This window comes from Poeciliopsis prolifica, unplaced genomic scaffold (genome assembly GCF_027474105.1).
Source record: "Poeciliopsis prolifica strain line A6 unplaced genomic scaffold, Auburn_PproV2 SCAFFOLD002, whole genome shotgun sequence".
In the NCBI taxonomy this organism is placed as follows: Eukaryota; Metazoa; Chordata; class Actinopteri; order Cyprinodontiformes; family Poeciliidae; genus Poeciliopsis; species Poeciliopsis prolifica.
In genome coordinates this window covers 10,387,993-10,404,918 of record NW_026562377.1, presented here as the reverse complement: position 1 = coordinate 10,404,918, position 16,926 = coordinate 10,387,993, and the positions used below count along the sequence as shown (strand labels likewise).

Sequence of the window (16,926 nt, the reverse complement as noted above, 5' to 3'; positions counted from 1 at the left end):
TCAAGACGCTGGAGGATATTCACAAGGTCTTAACTACGACTCAGTCAGTGTTTCTATTGCCAGCACACTCCAGTTGAATCTCTTGCATGAAGCCTCTAACAAAACCACAGGCAATAGAAAAGGTATTGAGATGTTGCTGAATGGTCAGTCTGTTTTTAAGACGAGAGTTTTGGAAATCAAGTCTGATGAAAGAGGCATAGAACACAAGTTGTTTGACAGCCACTGTGAAAAAATGGTTAAGAGACCCATGTGATCTATGGTTGGTGGTTCATATATATATATATATATATATATATATATATATATATATATATATATATATATATATATATATATATATATATATATAAAGTCCAACATAAACTTCTCTTTTAAAATTGAATGATTGAAATAGGTGAACTCTTCAATGATGCTGCAGTGTACCAGAAGAAGAAAGTGGCATCTCCAGGTAGGTACTATATTGATGCTTTAGGGAAAACTCCTCAGAAAAATTCACAATATCTAAAGCATCTAAAGCTGTAAATAAAACTAAGAATAAAAGGAGCAATTGTCACTACTAAAACTAGCACTGCTAGTTAATGTCAATATGAGACAGAAATAGCTGTCAAAACTAAGATATGTGCAAAGTTTCTTCAGCCCAGGGTCCTGCACAGTATCTGTTTGAAAAGAGATATCCTCTTACCTTGTGGAGGGAGAACGTGCGGACACAGAAAGTAGCCAGCTCTATTGTATCCAACAGGGTTACTTGGGTCATGCCATAGGTTTCCGTACCACGACTTGGCCAGTACTGGTCACACTTAATCTGAGAGAAAGAGAAGTGAGAAAAAAAAAACAAAGGTTGATGGACAGATAGAGGTGTCTGCTGCAGTATGTGCAATTCTGTATATATAAAAGTTCATCTTGGGTTGACATCACAGACAAAAATGAGGCAGTGGGAGAGAAAATATAAATTCACTCAAACATAATATGCCAGTGCAGCACTCATAAAGCAAGGCCTCCTGTGGATCAAAAACACCAGGGAGCAGTGACAAACACCAGGGAAGCCATCTAATGCACTTCTGAAAAAAGGCGCTAATGTACATGGAAACGAATATGACAATCATAACAGCTCATCTATTCCCAAATCCAAAAAGCATTTAAAATACTAGCGTCTCACCTAAAGCTTGGTAAGCGTGAGGTCTGTTGGAATAGATCCTACTCAGATTTCTTATGATGGAAATCATTAGTTGTATTTTCTTGCCCAGTGGGAGTAGCATATATTTGAAACCACTACTGCAGATCCCCACCGACCATCAGGCCACCTAATAAAGATTCATCCAGTTAAGGGGCGCGATGCGTCTGCAAACGTCTGATGAAATGTGACAGCTAGTGAAGGAGATGTGCTGCTCCCCAGCTTTCGCTCCCATTTCCTGCTGGAGCTGACACTCAAGTTCCACTGCCCGCTAATCCTGATCACGTTTGACAGAAGAGGAATGCGCATGTCAGGACGGTGGCTAGGTAAACAATTGAAAAGGGGATGGAGGGAAAGGAGAATGAGCGGAGACACCTGGGGTGAGTGAGTTTGATGTTGACACAGGTTTGAGTTGACAGGATGAAACATTGCAGTTGGCTTTTTGACATTTAGCCCAAATCTTCGTAGAGTAGGATATTATCACTGTCGATTCAGTAGCAGAACAAGTATTCAAGACTCTTTTTTTTTTTTTTTAAGGGAAAAGTAACAATCCAACATGAGGAAAATACTTCATTACACAGAGAAGTCTTGCATCAAAAATCATGAGTGAAAGGACAGAGGGGTCAGCAGCAAAATGTACTCATTAAAATGTACTTGTCAGGGAACTGGAAGATATGACATTATTATGCATTACATTGGTAGAATATTATTACTTATGCCTGGATTTGTTGGGAGACTTTAAAGCTTATTTTTGTTCCAAAGCTGAATAGGTGTGTATGCATGTTGCTATTTTAATGCATGATCATAGATCTACATTTTTTTCATCTTTTAAGTAATGCGAAATCTTTTACATAACTGCACTGGCTCAAACAAAAATGACTAAAAAAAAAACCTTACTATCATACATCTAATACATGCCAAGTAACTCTCTCTGGTAACTTTTCCGCCAACTTCCACCATTAACAGATGGTGGTGGGAGGTTCCGGTCCCACATTTTGCAAAAGACGCTAGAACGCTGTGTTGCTTAAAATGAAATTTCAACTTCCCGCACTACTCAGTAATAGTGCAACGACTTGCGTCGATATAACCATGATAACTAACATTAACTAACATGTGCAATACTGACTGCAAATAAAATTAATCTTTGAGTAATTTCCTAACATGACTTGGAATTTTCCTTGTCAACTAAATTGACTTAAACTAAAATGTAAAGTTCAGTATTAGCCAGATAATACTAAAGAAACAAATATCTTCCACAGTAGAATGGCAGGTTCCCCTGTCTTCTAAATGTCTTTCCCATTTAAAAGACTGGCTAAGAAAAATGTGTCTTTGTCATGCCATATTTAAACACAGGAATCATAAATTTGTGGATGAAATTCAAAGTCTAAATAGCTTAGAAATGTGGACTGTTAAAAAGTTGCATTTATTTTACAGAAATTATTATTGGTGCTTTAGTAATTTCCAAGTGTTTTCCACTGAACAGAAAAAAAAAGTTTAAGTCTTCACATTGTTCGTGGTTGTGGAGGCTGCTGGATAATAATAACCATGTTCTTTTTAAAGCCATTCTCTTGAGACTTTGGCCAGACCAGAGAATGAGAGAGCAGCAGGTAAAAACTAAGCTGAACCGATTTACCCGTGACTTCTCTTCCAGCCGGGTCATCATCACAACAGTTGCTGTTCTCTGTTCCCACACCATCCTCCAGAAGTCCCCAAATGTTTCTGGTAACGGACCTTGGGTGGCGATGTAAGCATTCTGCTTCCTGTAGCCATCAATGTAGTTGGCATTGATGTAGTCACTACCTGTTATGCCTAGATGGAAAAAGAGAAGGCAAAGACAGATAAAAAAACAGAAAGTGGTGCCTAATTTCCAAGCTCAATTTATTAGCCTTGCTTTGCTCCTTATTAGCATCGCTTGTTTTGTGTCATCTGCCACAACAGCTCCCAGTTTTCACATTCAGTGACAGCTGCCAAGCCAATTAAACCACATGTGTGAAAGTGAGAAATAATTGACTTGAAGAAGGAAAAACAACCAAAATAGGGTTGGTGTTTTTTTAAATGAATGTAATAAAATATGTAGAGCCAGTTTCACAACCTCTTGAACCACAAGATGTGCAAAAAACAAAACAAAACAACTGTTTTTCCGTTTTTGAAACCAAAAACCCTCAAACAATCATTAACAGACACATACATTCTTTTTTCATTGTTTATTTCTCTATGACTGTAGCACCTGTGGATTTAATTAGAAACCTCAGATTTGATGCTCAGGAATAAGACATGATCTGAGCTGTAACACCTCGTCACTAATCAATGTAGACATAAGAGAACCCCTTCTGCATTGCTTCTGGAGAAGATGAGTAATGTTTTAGTAAGTATGACAGTCTGCACATGGTCCTGTCGTGTTTAGTAAAAATCCTGTATGTAAAGATTGTGTCTCATTAAGCTGAAGGTGTTATCCCAAGCCTGTTTGAGGGATCACAAAAGAATTGTTTATTTAACTTGTAAAATGTTTGAAGCAAGACAAAATAAAGTGGTGCGACTTAGTCTAACAGTGACAATGATAAGACCTAACAACATCAATATTTATTCAGCTAACTTCCGCATCGCTTCGGTTTGCTATGAAACTCTGGCGAGACGGCATCTGTGTCAGAGAGATGCGTCTCTCTGGCTGATGTCTTTGCTCTCAAGCAGCAAACAATAAAACACTCGACTGGGCTAATATAAGAGATGAGACGTGCTGAGGACAAGAACCAGAGGGAGAATGAGTAAAATCTTAAAAAAAAGAAAAACTGATAAAAGTCAACGAGATGGAGGAGAAGGAAAATGTTAGGAAGGCAAAAAAGAAAGAAAGAAAGACAGAAAGAAAGAGAAATGCAATTAAAAAGGGTACCACGTTGTAAAATTTGACTGTGCAGCCTTGGCTTTAGTCATAGCTAAGCGAACAGAGAATGGTGGCTTGCATGGATTGTTCTGCTGTGACTAATAGCAAAATCACTGCAGTGTAAAATAGAAATTTCAGACTTGATTAATTTATGTATTTATGGATGAGGCATTCTTCTTCTCTCGGTTAATTTTGCTATTCATGCTGTTGCACTGTCAAATTGGCCTGACGACTCCATGATATTGAAATCAAGTCCAAGCAGCTAGCTCAGATGAAAGAAAGAAAGAAAGAAAAAAAAGAACTCTGAAGTTTGGCTTTCCTGTGAACAATTCAGCAGTCCCCTGGTGATGCAGAGCCAGAACAACGTCAGCAGTGAAGGGTTAGTACCTCTGACAATGTCCCTTAAGATTTAGGAGTCAGAGGGAGAGATTCTCTGGCTCTCAGAATGGAAGAACTCAGTGTCTATGACCAGTTAGAGGGACGCCATGAGCAGTGGGTTGATCTGATGAGACAAATGGGATGTTGCAAACACTGGTTTAAGTCCGGGTTCCCTTTGAGAGTGAGAAGTGAGGACAGGCCGAAGTGATGAGCTGAAACAAGTCTTTGTAATTTGCTTACATAAACTGCTTAGCTCCAATAAAGCAAGTCGAAATAAACCAAATCCTCAGTTTACAGTGTGGTTCCAACCACGCTCTTAATAATTCAAAACAACACTTGTAAAATAAATCTAATTTTTGTTGTCCTTACGCAGGCTAAAACTATACTTGATAGTCTTTACTTCTTTATTAGACAGAGAAAGTCATCTTTGTCTCATCTAGTTTTATACACAACACTGAATGTGCCTCTACAGTGCCCTGCTGCACTGTTCAAACCCTCTTTTCAAATTACAGTCACAAACTTCAAAGGATTTTATTCTGAGTTTATGTAATGGAATGACATAAAATAGCGCATAAATTTTGAAAGGCTCTAGCAGCTTTGTAAAACGATAAACTGACATTTTTCCTGTTTTTCTTTAAAATATAGCTTAAGCTCAGTCAGATGGATGGAGAATATATGAACATAACTTTTCTCAATTGGGAATAAGCCTGGGCTATAACTGGGCCGTTTTAACACAAACATGGCTTTTAATGCGAGCCATGTGAGTAAAGCTCTAGCTGTATGTACATCTGTTGTCCTGCTGGAAGGTGGACCTCCACACCATTAAAGTCTTTCGCAGTTCAAGACGTTTGCTTCCAGGACTGCTATGCTTTCCAGTCCCATTTATCCTCCATTAACTCTTGACATGATTCCATGTCCATGCTGAAGGAAAGGATCACCACAGCACAATACTGCCACCACCATATGCCACCAGTATTTACATTTTTCTCCTCCATAGCTGTCATAACCTATCGCTGCCTCTCTGGTTCATGTTGTCCTTACCTGATTTGTCTGTTTATGGGGATAGCTGTATTTTGGTAGTTACTTTCCATTTTAGGATGCTGCTTCATGAAATCATTCCACTGAATGTTATTTAGGGGGATATAAATGCCATAAAATGTCATCTAATTTTAGACCCGGGTTAATTTTTTTTTTTTTTAAATAAAACAAAATCTGTGATATAAAAAAATGTGAAAAAGATAAATCTACAGTGCCTTGTACCTATTCCAGTGGTTCTCAAAATGTGGGCATGCCCCCAAGCGGAGGTGCAGTGCCATTGCAGGGGGGCAATGTTCAAAAAAAAAGAAAAACAACTCTCAGGGAGCTGTTCATGTTTTAACCCCATTTTGCACAGTCTTTTTTTTATGTATTGATCATAGAGAAATTGAATAGTGTTACATCTAAAAAAAAAAAATATGTTAATAACTCTGACAGCAAAGAATACTCTTCTCCAGTATAGAATAACAAAAGTGTTTCATTGTAAAGATGGTTTGAAGTTTGTTTTGTCGCAACCTGAAGTGTGAAATAAACTTCAGTTTAAAAACAAAATATGTATATAGGTTTATGTCTGGTTAAAAGATGTGTGTGCCATTCGTTTTGGGCTTGCTGAATAAAGAAAATCTGCTCTATTCAATATAGCAGTAGGTCTTTGTGTCATCTAATTTTAGACCCAAACCTTAATCTGCCTGTAGATGTGCTATTCTCAGAAGTGGTGAGTGCAGGGAGAGCTGGCGAGTCATACCTTCGATGGGAGCCAAGATGACTCGGGAGTGGTCATAGGCGATGACGTTGGCATAACGATTTTTAGGCTTGTTCACCTCCAGGTTGGAGTGCTCCCAGGTGAACTGCTGGCCTGGATCAATAGACTGATAGGAGGCAGAGATAGCAGAAACATGCACAAATAAAGAAGTAATCAGAGCAGCCGTGAGATGAGTCGAGCTACAACAATAGAGCTTTGGTGGTGCAAAGACGAAAGAGACACTGAGGAGGCGATTTCATTTAAAGAAAAACATCCTGCAATGTTGAACATCTGCTTTCTGACTGCTTGAAATACAGCAGCTGCCAAAGTAGCAGGTGCACAGTGACAAATAACTGTATTGATCAAGGTAGCATCTCTTCCGCTACGATGGAGGGAACAAGACTGGACTGAGTACCTCTTTGAAATACAAGAATTCACAATAAATCTTTCTGTGGCTTTTCAGGAAAATTAAGCATCTCATTACATCTGGTTTGTATGGTATCAAGTAAATGTTTGGTGTAGAGATTCAGGGTTAAATTATAATTTCAACAGGGCCTGGAGGGAAAGAATGAGGCCAAATTGCATATAATTATCATAGTGACAAGATTCTTCTGTTTGAGCCACAGCTTGTATTTATGCCTGGTTTCTGCCCCATATATTCTCTCCAGACAACTTCCTTATCCTGACCTCCTAATTAGGAGTGTAGCAATGTAACAATGTTTCTAGGCAAAATGAAGTTTGTCTGAGTCCTACTGCTGCCAGCATGTGACTTTGTCTGGCAAAGTGCACTATTGCGAGAGTGCTTTAGAGTCTTATTTTATAATAAGAAAGGTGGTACTTATTGAGATGTGTGCCACATTGCGAGCACTTGGTAGAAGAAAGAAATAGTGACAAATAAGATTCAACTATTAGCCACTAATGACATTGAATCTGGCATCTGATTCATAGCGTCCTTTCGGCACTGTAATAGGCTTCAATAATGACTGAAGCCTATGATCAATTACAATACTAATTGTACTGTTCCTCACATTGGAAACATTTTCAGGAGGCTGACATTTCTATATTAATCAGTTTTTTAATGGGTCTTCTGTAACGTCCAAATTATCAAAAAAAACTGAAATTTTGGGTTGTCAGTAGCTGTAGGCCATTATTATAAAATTAAGGTTAACACAAGATTATAATGACAAATATATACTAGTGATATATATCTTTCTGTGTGATATAAATCTATAACTTTGTATATTACTGAAATAAATAAACTTTTTATGAAATTCGAATTTATTGAGATTAACTTATAATCTACATTACATTCATCTACACTTATAACAAGTTCTTAAAAATAAAATTTTGTGAGGCTTTTACTTCATTCAAAAAGATATTTTTAGATTTCCAAATAATCTTGCCAAGTTTCATTCTAAGGAATGCAATATTGCATATTATCTTATTCTAAGATCTGAATGTACCATGAATGTCTTTACCAAAGTAGTACATTTTATTAAAGACTCTTTATGACCTTCATTTTTCTCCTCATGCTCTCCCAGAAATGCAGATATCTCTTCTGTCAATGCTATTGCTTTACTATTTACTTTTATTTCTGCGATGTGTCTATCCTTTGTAAAATATTTTCCAATTACACACATTTTGCCTGAAAACTGTGAGCATATCTATGCTTTATGTTTCTATTAAATGGTCACATAAAGGAAACAAATAACGTAAATGTCCAAAAACGGTAGGAAATAAAATCCAATTTACCCAGTAAAACTATAATTTCCCTGTCTCTTTCCTAATCTATGATATAGTGCCTATCAGTGGATGGTAGCCCCTGCTGAGAAGAGAAGCCTTGCATTGCATAGCGTATCCTTAGGATCTGCAGGTGAAAGCGTTGTTGTCTTTTCATCGCTGCTCCTGCATCCGATTATCTCCTCCTTATCTCCATTCCCCTGCTGTGATGCCTTGCTCTGCCTCCTCTCAGTGAATCTTCATCATTAACCAAACCTTTCCACCTCATCTCTCTCTCTCTCTCTTGACACTCCACTCTCCCTCCTCTCTTACATACAGCCTGGCTAAAACCCAATCAGTCAAAGCCCCTACAGAGCTGCGCTTGGCAAGCCAGGGCGCAGGAAAGAACGGCCATTCATCAAGAAAATAACGAAATTAAAATTACACTTCTCTATTTAATTTGGCCATTTATTTTTCCTGGGGGTGCAGTTGTTTGAGGATGGGCGGGCAGACAGTGAGAGAGGGGAAAAAGGACAGAGATGAGCCACTGTCTGGAGGCTCTTTCTCAAAACTGAGTAATTAGAACTTGTAGGCCTGGCACTATTTCTCTCGTTTTTCCCCCGCTCCCCAGCAGAAGGCACAAACTCATCCCATTTGGTATACAGTAGAAATGCCGGGCTCTTGAATAATAGATACCCAAGAAATGCTGGACTGCTATGAGAAGTCATTATCCACCAACATCCACCAGCAGGCAAGATGACGACAATCTATGCCTCTGTACTGGCTTTATACTTTAAGCTGGCGGGCAATGAGGCGTCAGGCTCTGTGATTTAGGAATCGTGAGTAGAGAATATTGCTTGTATGCAAACGAGAGCTGATTCAGCGCTCCTGATTTCTAATCAACTTTGGTGTCATTTATAACCGCAGCCGACTCACAGCTCAGACAGCTCAGTTATACACCGTGCACACACTCTACACACAGACACAGGCTCTTAAACACACACCAACCTGGCTGTCAGTGCAGAGCTCTGGGTAGAAGAATAGACTATATCTCTATTGTAGAGGAAGGAAAATCTTTAGTCTAAGTTCATTGGCGTGTGTAAATAATGCCAATATTTCTTTTGTGCATGAAGAAATATCTATTTTTCCATTTCCGTAATGTATTCCAGTAGAGATAATGACTCTTTTCAGCAAAGAATTTGAAGAAATTGGGTTTGGCAGTTTAGGAATTACATCAACAAACTACAGCAAATTTTACATAATTGATCTCGATAATTATCCTGCTTTACGACAAAACAGAAGCGAGTCTTTTGTCCTGTTCCAGTGAAAACACAATAAGGCAGACATCGATACTCTATGACCTTTAAACCCAGGCCAGCTCACCTCGTATTCCTGGGAGAGTTTGAGGTTGTCATTAGCTTTGAGAAGTTCGGTGTGCTCAGCCAGCTCCGAGATAGGGATCGGAGGATGATTCATCATACCTGTTCGCCAAGGAAATTGACAGGAATTCCATGCGGGAGAGGAAAAGGAAAAAATGTTCATTAGTATAGCAAAGGGGCCAAAGGTTCAAAAGCTTGAAATGACATGTTTTCACAGGTGCAGATTTATTGGTTGTGCAACAATGAGGGCTAGGTTTTTAGTGATGGGGAAACTTGAGCTGAAGTAAACACAGTAACACACTAATAAACAAAAAAAAATTGTGATGTAAGAGTTACCAGGCCAGAGCTCAAAGTTAGTCGTTTTTCAATCTGGGTTGAAACTTTTTTTTGATTGAAAGGATCTAGCAACATTAACCTGTAAAGCAAATGTATTTTTTTCTCATTATTCAAAATGCTGCTGGAAAAACAAGCACAATGGCCTCAACAATCAAAGGCATTGTCAATTTAAATTGACTTCAATCCCACAAGAATAAAAGTGCAACATATTTTTGGAAAAATCGAAATCAAAAGACATTATAATAATTTTTCATTCTCTCAATCAATGTTAAGAAATCATTTGTACTGCAAAGTAAAGATAAAAAAGAACACATTTCATTATAGCTGCTTCTAACAAGAAAACTGCATAATTTAAACAATGAAACCACTCAGGAAAGACCAATGTTTTTTTTTTTTTCTTCAGAATCCACCAAAAAATATTTGGAGTAAGATAAAAGACTACTATAATGGGCCCTTTTGTGCACTTCCCTCTATCTCTGCACTGTGATAGAGGGAAGCTTACTGGTGGTCTTTATTCTAAGTATTATTATGTTTGGTTATATAACAAGTTAAAAGTTGATATAGATAAATCAACCTTTATGTGGTTTATGTGGGAGATGTTTAAATGAATAGAGCAAAAGATTTTTAAAATCAAAATAAACCTGTTCTGCATTTATTTCCAGATCATCCATCTTGCCAATTTCACTGTCGTGCAAAGAGAAAGTCCAAATCTAAATTTAGTTTACTGAAGGCATCCAAGAATTTCAATGCGGTTTTATAGATTTATTTTTGGATGTTTCATGCTTGAAAATTTGTCTTCACTTAGATATAAACTTTTGGATGTATTTAAAGTACACTGGGGGAAAAAATCCATTAAAAGTAAAATTTGAAATAAATTTGGATTATTTTGATTACTTTTGAAAAATCCACTACCTATCTTTTTCTCTCAATGTCTGTCTTTGGTTGATTGTTTTGTATATTTGAAAAAGAGGTTGTACTAAAGTAAATAAAAACAAAATCACATATTTTCCTGTGTTTTGTTCTTTAATCTTGATTCTCATAGCAAACAGAAATTTCACAAATGTAAAATCTAATACCTCAATTCCTTACGTCTAAAAACTGTTTCAATAAATAATCTTTTCAAATCTGATTTTACCTAACATACCCTCTGTCATTAATTCAAAATGCCACTGAATCGCTTTGTGGTTAGTCATATCTTTTAAATGCTTAATTCAACACTGTCTGAATGGAAAACTACAAAAATTTAACTCAAGCCCTGACCTGGAGGTTTGGGGGGGGGGTTATGATGGAGGAGGTGAACGAGGGATCAGGGAGTTTATGAGTGTGAGTGAAGCTGAGTGACACAGTGAGCTGCTCCATTGTAGTCTGCAGTAGAATTAGAAAAAAAAAAGAAGAAGAAAAAAGTGTCTTCATTCATCTGCTAGTTCTCTCAAACCAATGAGTTCAAGTGCCAAGATAAATATGCCGACCTTAAAGTAAAACATTCTAATGTTTCCATCTGCACTTTCTATAAATCCTAACATGGGTACAACCCTTTCACTTGCATAAAGAAATTTAGATTTTTGTTATTTTACCTTTTTTTTTTCTTTTTTAAAATATTGCTCAGCAGTCCTCAGCACAGTCATGCAATGAAACACTGAACTACCGTAAATTGTAATAGTGTCGTCGTATGTGGCCTGGCAAGACTTACGTTAGTTAGCACTTTTGTATTTCTAATAAGAGGCCTCTTAGTCTGCTGAGCATTGAGGTCAAAAGCCAACATCATCTTGAAATCTCCATTCAGAAAAGTTAGTCAGGGTTAATTGGGCATGTAAATTGGAATAATCACATTAAGCACCCTTAATTTTCCCTTTCAAACAGTTCTCCAATGTCACAAGGGTCGCTCATGTTTTGGTTGCTTTTGTTGTACTTAAGAGGGGGCTCAACGCTCTTCACTGACAGTTTTCATTAGTAACGGTACTTTCATTTACATTGAGAGAACAATGAGGCACTAAATTACATGTGGATTACTACGCAAGACAAATGGAGATGACACTCAAATGAATGTAGTCGCATCCTACAAAAATTAATAGCGTTCTACAAAAGAACCAGAACACACAGAAAGAGACGATGAAATAAGTGAGTAACTGTTTGTATTGAATATTTTTCTGACTCATTAGGAATTTCTGTTTCATTGCAATATCCTGATCACAAAAAAGGTGGGACAAGGAAACTTTTCAAAGTTTTACACCATTTTCTTGACACAAGCAAATTCTGCTGAAGGGCTGAGAAGGCCTTTTGTGGCAAAGCAAATTGAAATATGCATCAGGAGTATGTGCAAAAAACTGCTAATTAAATTCCCTGCATTTTAGTTAGCTTCAAATATAGTGACATAAGGTAAACTACCAGAGAAATAAGTAAATGTAAATGAGGAATCCCTACTTCTCCATGAGAAGAGAGAGATCAAAGAGTGTTGGTGTTGAAGTTGTGCATGTGTGGTTCTGTTTACAAAAGTTCCAGATGTAATTAAAGTTCAGTTTTTCTCTGTTTACTGCTCAAATTAAAGTCTGCAGATATGTTACTCCAATGCTAGGAGACATCCATTGTGTTTACTACACACTGTCCATGGGTTTTGTCTTGTTCTTGAGAAAACTGGTTTTTGCCTTTCGACACATAGACAGGCACACACACACACGCACGCGCACGCACGGACACAAACACACACACACACACTGTAAAACAGTTAAATTAAGCTTTTCTTCTAAATAGCAAATGAGATGCACATAAAAAACAGCCAGGGGTCAGAATCATACAACAATATTCTTTTGATGAGATCTGATTGTTGATTGACAGATCAAATCTTTGTTGTTCTTTCATAGGCATTAAGTGTATCAAAACCCACCATTTTCTCTAAACACACCTACTAACATCATGATTTGATGTTTTGATAGTTTGTTGTGAATTGAGTAGAAATCTAAGAAGGTTTGGAAACTTGAATAAAGAGAGCTACTCTTTTAACCCTTTTTCTTAATTTCCTCTGTCAAAGAGCCTGCAGCACCTTTTTCTTTTGTGAGTTATACTCCTTAAAAATAAAGAAAAAAAGTTAGAATTTGGATTATCAAAATAAAAAAGATACAGAAAAGAAATCTGCATTAGCTAGAAAAATTCTTATTAATCTTCCATTTTCCTAGGTAAATTGTTATTGTAGCACGTAACCAAAGATAAGTGACCACGTCACTTTACTCATTTAATTCAAACTTGATTGTACAAAGTATTACAGTAGACAAACTTGATAATGACTAAAATATTATCTTCCCACCCTAGTTCATATCCCTCATTCAAACAAGCAATGACAAACTCGTCTATCCTGGCCCAGAGTAGTTCATTTTATTTTCACTGCAATGTACGGTAAATGTGATCAGTGAACACAGAAAGAAAACAAACTAGGTCCCAATTACACATTTCCAAAATACAGATTTGCAGCCAATGTGCCTGAGAAATGAAATGGTTCCTTTAGATAAGCTGAGCCAAAAGCCTATTTATGATGTTGCATATTTCCATATAAAAAGGAAAGACGTCTGCGACTAAGTAACTAAAATAAAATAAAGGGAGAAAGTGAGAGGAAACTCTTGCTCTCGGATGATTCTTTTTCCGCAAGAGAGGGGTGATCAAATGTCGAGCCATTGTTTTGCACTGCTTTAATTAATTCTGCTCGTTATCTCATAGTGCAGAAAAGACCACGTTTTGGTGGGGAAAGTAAAGGGGGCAGTGCTGGTGATGGAGGAGGAGGGAGAACAACAAGGAGTTGTGAAAGACAAAGAGGAATTACACATATTGTGCTCCTGTTACAAAAACATTTTTAAAGCATCTATACATAAGCAGAAGTGACTGCACAGGTTATTTATGCATGGTGGATTAATGCACAGCCAACAGCCCTTCAGGGTGACATGACGGGCATCCAATTAAAAATAAAAATAGTAATAAAAAGCTCAGAATACTAATAGAAAGCAACATAATAATTGACTCAAATTTGGTGAATTGTGGGAAGAAAATGTGATTTGTAAATTTGTAAACCGAGACAAGCAAAGCTAGAAAAACAACACACAAAAAAGATAAAAATAAATATTTAAAATAATCTGGTAAAGATATTCTAAAATCATGAAGACTAACTTTCATAGTCAAAATCTGCTTCACTCTGAGGACTGCTTAGACCAGAATCTGTAAAGAACAATAAACATAGGAGACAGTGGGTTCAACGACCTACATTGCAACAGTAAAGGCAAAATAAACATGTAAAGTGATAAAATGCCATGAAGTAAAGCACAAAGGCGATATAGCAGGTTTTGTTATTAGAACCAACATTTTATACATGAAGAATAGACATTTAACCAGATAAAAAAAAAACATAAGGTAAAACTTTTTAGAGCTGACCAGGCTTTTACTATCACCAGCGAACACAGTACCCTAATAAAACCTATCCATCCACATGCTGCAATGTATTTAATGGATGTACAGGTCAACCCTTTTCACCGTCTCAACATCTCTTCCTGAGAATGTACAATATCACATCTTCCTCCACGGTCGAAACCTACTTTAGAATTTCAGGGCTACCTTGGAGCTGACATCCAGTGAACATCCAATAGTCTTTATAACTTCTGTTATTTAATGAACACATGTCAGAAGGACTTTGGGAGATACCCATATAAATACCCAGAACTGTTTAAGTGTGTTAAGGGAGAATAAGTGGTACAAAAAGGGGAGTGAAAACTTATGCAGACTGCACTGCTCAGATTTTCAATTGTAAAACAATTTAAAAACCATGTGTTGATCTATCATATAAAATCTCAATAAAACACATTGCGGTTTGTGGTTTTCAATTGACAACATTAGAAAATTAAGGGGTATGAATACTTTTACAAAGTATCAGGTACTATACCAGCACCACAATCCTCTTCAATGGAGAGACTATTTTTTCACAAGTGTCAGCCTCTGCAACTAAAAGGGAGAGACTTTAAATTAAGAATTAAAGATTAACTAAAGAAAGTTGATCTGCTACTTCAGACCTTTCAGATTTATCATTTGAGAAAACAGAGGAAATGACAGGAAAGTTGGGGGAACAAGCTCATGTTTTATGGTAAAAACTAACTTTGAATGGTTTCTTTGTAGCCTCTCACTGAGACTCTGGAAGTAAAAGGTGAGGAAACGGATCTGCATTCCTGGTTGACAGCTGTGGAGCCACAGATGATGGAAGTCAGCTCCGAGGGAATTTTATCTCCTGTCGAAGCAAGTCTTTCTGAGGTCAAGTCAGACCAAAGGTATACTAGGACTGAATGATATCTATCCAAATAGTCAAATAAAATTATTATTTTAAACTAAACATACAAAAAAAAAAAAAAAAATTATTATTTAATGGGATGTGTCAAATTTGCCTGTGAATAACTTTAAGCGCTGGCAGACAAGTTCTGGCTACCATAAAATTGACTTGTTCTGTATAATTCGGCGCAACAAAGCTTTTTGCTTGTCACACATTAATATAAACTGGCATAACAGCAACAGCGCCAAGCTTTAGGTGAGTTTACCTTGTTTAGACATCTTAGTGCGAAGACATCACACTACAGGCGTCAAGCGACAGCAAAGGGCTGAAGACACTGAACATCCCTCTCTTTCTAATTGATTTGTGACAATGACTAATTAAGCCTTACGGGTGGTACTCTGATCCCCTGTCTCTGAACGTCATTCATCACAGCAGGGAGGAGGTGCAGCCATGTCTGATTCTGTTTATGTGCGTGTGTGTGCCGTGTCTGTGATTTGACAGCGCTGTGAGGAGGAGGGCACGCTTGTTAAAGTCACTACCGTAATCGGGGGAAACATGTAGGTTGCTGATACCTACAAGTGTACTGACTGGTACTGATGTGATTTTCAATGTATGAAATGCCTTTTTCTGCAAGGAAATGTTTGATTTGTATGTGCCGACATAATAAAGTGCTTTTTTTTTTCTTCCAGCCAGAATCACGGGGGTGTCAAGTGTTGCACAAGATGCTGAAGTGGTGGTAAAATTGAAGAAAAGCAGATATGGAGACAAAATAAGGAGAGAAAATAACAGAGGTGATAAAAGGTAAATTCAGTTTAGCTGTTACGTAGAGGGTTTTTCATTTGTAAAGGGGGAGATATTTCATATATCTGAATTAGATTTGCATATTTGAATAGAGGTGTTTAATAATGCTGTTGATTAAATTACAATTTTTGAATCAATTAAAAATATATATATTTACTGACAGGAGACAAATGAAGAAAAGCCTTTTTAATTTTTCTGTGATAACTGGCTGATCCATAACCTTCATAACAGGTATTTTAATTAGTCAAAGTTAAATATGTATTTGTCTGCAAGAATCAGCTCATTTCTGTGTCAGTCTTTCAGACGAGCCCCATGGCCAAAAAGTTATGAAAATGCTCTGGCAGTTCCTGGAGGCTGGCGCTGAAACTAAATGAGTGTTTTTAAAAGCTACTGCAAAGCAGAAGCTGAGTGTCACAGAACAGAAGGCAGCTGCAGCCACAAGCAGCAGGGCAGTATTTATGTGCTTTTAGAAAAATTAAACGTACGCAACAAAGTGTATCAAAGATTTTCTACTTTAAGCAAATTCTAGCTTCTCTCCACTCATTTAATTTGATGTAAAGACTTCCGGGGACACTAAATCTAGATGTCATTTTTCACTACACCATCTAGTTCAAAATCTTCTTAAAATGCAGCGCTATTCATAAAAAATCCTTAGGTAGTTCTAAAATCAAAGAGGGTGTGTTTTACCTAATGTATCCAATAATACAACAGCCTCAATCTTATATTAATCTTTTTTTTCCTATCGTTGTGTGTTTGGGATGTTATTTGTTTGCACCTTTTCAGGGTGGACAAGAATAATTCTTTATTTATCTTATTTCCAAACCACATTGTTGTGTAACAAGAGTTAGTCAGTCAGTCTCTTATTCCTGTGGTTATGCAGCATTACTTGGCAGATTAAAACATATGGTTTAGCACTTTGGGGCAAAAAATCCAATCAAATCTCAGTGTTTAATTTTCTAAGAAGCAGCTTATGCATAAAACAAAACAACCGAATTTTTTTTTTTTTATTGTGAGAGTGGGTTCTTCTCTTCAACTTTATGTATTTTCACAGCTTTGTTTGGTTTCCCCCCTCAACGTCTCAGGCAGGAAAAGGAGCTGTAGCCTGTGGGGTAGTCTGTACTGGCCATGTGTCAATTCCCAAACATGACCTTTGGAAATCTGCTCATAAACTATTGAAAACTTCATCCCGCAGCA

General features: G+C 37.1%; 1 protein-coding gene across 8 annotated transcripts in view; it reads right to left on the bottom strand.

Moving 5' to 3' along the window:
* The window catches only part of ptprsa (protein tyrosine phosphatase receptor type Sa), a 239,569-nt gene that overhangs the window by 22,410 nt on the left and 200,233 nt on the right, over positions 1-16,926 (bottom strand). For 6 of the 8 annotated variants that reach the window (XM_055054714.1, XM_055054749.1, XM_055054732.1 and 3 more), the window contains 5 exons: positions 13,788-13,835; positions 9,307-9,404; positions 6,208-6,331; positions 2,805-2,980; positions 683-802 (listed from right to left, as the gene is read on the bottom strand). In XM_055054714.1, the coding sequence (XP_054910689.1) occupies positions 683-802; positions 2,805-2,980; positions 6,208-6,331; positions 9,307-9,404; positions 13,788-13,835 (566 nt within the window). The remainder of the gene's footprint in view (positions 1-682; positions 803-2,804; positions 2,981-6,207; positions 6,332-9,306; positions 9,405-13,787; positions 13,836-16,926) is intronic. The other 2 variants (XM_055054740.1, XM_055054778.1) reach the window with 1 other exon arrangement.